This window comes from Engraulis encrasicolus, chromosome 12, assembly GCF_034702125.1.
Source record: "Engraulis encrasicolus isolate BLACKSEA-1 chromosome 12, IST_EnEncr_1.0, whole genome shotgun sequence".
Lineage (NCBI taxonomy): Eukaryota > Metazoa > Chordata > Actinopteri > Clupeiformes > Engraulidae > Engraulis > Engraulis encrasicolus.
Window position 1 is genome coordinate 10,652,560 of NC_085868.1, and position 2,500 is coordinate 10,655,059.

Consider the following 2,500-nt stretch of genomic DNA (forward strand, 5'->3'; position numbering starts at 1 on the left):
GAGAAAAGAGATGAAAGGTTAAAGGGGCATTCCACCTCCCCCCCCCCTCTCTCTCTCTCACACACACACACATACACACACATCAAATACCCCCGCATCTTCCGAAACACACACATCCAAAACAAACACACACACACACACACACACTCACACACATGCATGCACACACACACACACACACACACACACACACACACACACACACACACACACACACACACACACACACACACACACACACACACACACACACACACACACACACACACACACACACACACACACACACACACACACACACACACACTAACACACACCTTTGGCATGCTGGTCTTGCTGTCCATGATCCAGTTCCAGTCCTTGCCGGAGAGGCTGTGGGCCAGGCGGTACTTCCTGACGAAGGCCTTGTTGTCGGCACTGGCCCCCCCACTCTCGCTGCTGCGGGCCCCCTGGGTGATGATGCCCCGCACCGTCTTCAGCTGGCCCAGGTCCACCTGCCAATGCAAAATACATGGGTTTAGACATGGTCGAGTGGTTAGGGACATGGACTTAAAGTGATACTGTCCCATTTTTGGAAATAAGCTTATTTTACACCTCCCCTTGAGTTAAATAATAGGGTTTTACCGTTCTCCTATACTTCCAACCGTTCTCACGGTATGGCAGTGCAAATTTTTCCTTTAAGCTAGCAGTTAACATTGACTCCTATGAAACCAGTTAGCCGCCAGCTGGTCTCATAGGACTCATTGTTAATTGCTAGCATGGAGGTAAAATTTACACCGCCATACTCGGAGAACAGTTGAAAGTATAGGAGAAAGGTAAAACCCCATTATTTAACTCCAGGGGAGGTGTAAAATAAGCTTATTTCCAAAAATGGGACAGTATCACTTTAAGATCAGAGGGTTGCAAGTTCGAATCCCACCCTTGCCCATCCTCCCTACACCTCCATCCATGGCTTCAGTGCCTTTGTGCAAGGCACCTAACCCCACATTGCTCCAGGGACTGCAACCTGTAATCTGCTTTGGAAATCATAAAAGCATCAGCTAAGTGTAATGAAACTGTAAAATACGTTTATTCAAAGTTGCTCCATTATACACACACACATACATTACTCTTGGTTGATGCTTTTATCAACAGCCATCTTCAGGTGGCCCATGTCCACCAGAGAATTAAATATTGCATTCAGAGCTTTTTTCATCACCAATCAACATCCAGAGTTTTTTTTCATCACCATCCAAATCACTAATCACAGTCATTCATATCAGCCAAACTGGAATTTTACTAGCATTTGGCTGGTTGTTAATTTAGAGCCCTGATTACATTACATTACTGTACACTGACTCTTTTATCGAAAGTCTACTTGGAAAGCCACACACAAAATTGCTAGGCTATATTGCATTACATCACATTACACTGAAGCTTTTCAGCTTCGGCTCACCAAGTTCAAATAAAAAAATCTTGAGTTTTTTTTATGGTTTCATTCAATTGGGAGAAAAATATTTCTTTACATTACATTACACACACACACACACACACACACACACACACACACACACACACACACACACACACACACACACACACACACACACACACACACACACACACACACACACACACACACACACACACACACACACACACACACAGGCAACCACACACACACACAGGCAACCACACCCACACCCACACCCACACCCAGGGTGCGATTTGTTAGGAAACCAGAGGGGGGGATATGTTTCAGGTTTCAAGCGATATCAATGGAGTTACATTAAACTGCGATTAAAATCATGTAGAAAAAGTGACAATACCAAAACCAGAAGAGGGGACAATCCCCCCCATACCCCCCTACAAATCGCACCCTGCCCACACCCACACCGGCACCCAGACCCATACCCAGACCCATACCTGCAGCCACTCCTCCCCGGACAGGGGCTGCGTGGGCTGGGGGAACCAGCCGGACCTGCTGGCCACCAGGCGCGCGGAGCTGGGCGTCCAGTGGAGGTCTCGCGTGGACGAGGCCGAGATCTGGGAGTCGGCTAGCTGGCCCGAGAGCATCCCCTGCAGCTCAGAGCAAGGAGCATCTGAGGAGGAATGGAGGGAATAGAGAGAGAAGGGAGGGAGGGAAAAAGAGAAAGGTGGAGGGAGGGAGTGAGAGATGAATGGGAGAGAGAGAGAGAGAGAGAGAGAGAGAGAGAGAGAGAGAGAGAGAGAGAGAGAGAGAGAGAGAGAGAGAGAGAGAGAGATGCAGCAGGGAAAGAGAGATGGCGAGAGAGTAGATGGGAGAAAAAGAAGAAAGAGAGAGAAAACAAGAGAAGAGAGAGAGAAAGTGAGGAAGGGAGAGAAAAGAGGGAGTGATGGAGAGAGATAGAGAGGGAGAGCGATAGAACAAGAGGTAGATAGAAGGATAGAAAGCAAGACGCAGGAGAGAATGAGACAGATAAAGTAAGATACAGACAGAAAGAGAGAGAGAGAGAGAGAGTGGGGCAGAGAGAGGGGGAGG

At 47.8% G+C, this 2,500-nt stretch overlaps 1 protein-coding gene across 4 annotated transcripts in view; it reads right to left on the bottom strand.

Annotated features, from left to right (window-relative positions):
- Positions 1-2,500, bottom strand: part of LOC134459304 (neuropilin-2-like) — a 151,437-nt gene that overhangs the window by 53,729 nt on the left and 95,208 nt on the right. For all 4 annotated transcript variants that reach the window (XM_063211616.1, XM_063211615.1, XM_063211614.1 and 1 more), the window contains exons 9-10: positions 1,906-2,081; positions 318-494 (exon numbers count right to left, since the gene is read on the bottom strand). In XM_063211616.1, coding sequence (XP_063067686.1) covers positions 318-494; positions 1,906-2,081 — 353 coding nt within the window. The remainder of the gene's footprint in view (positions 1-317; positions 495-1,905; positions 2,082-2,500) is intronic.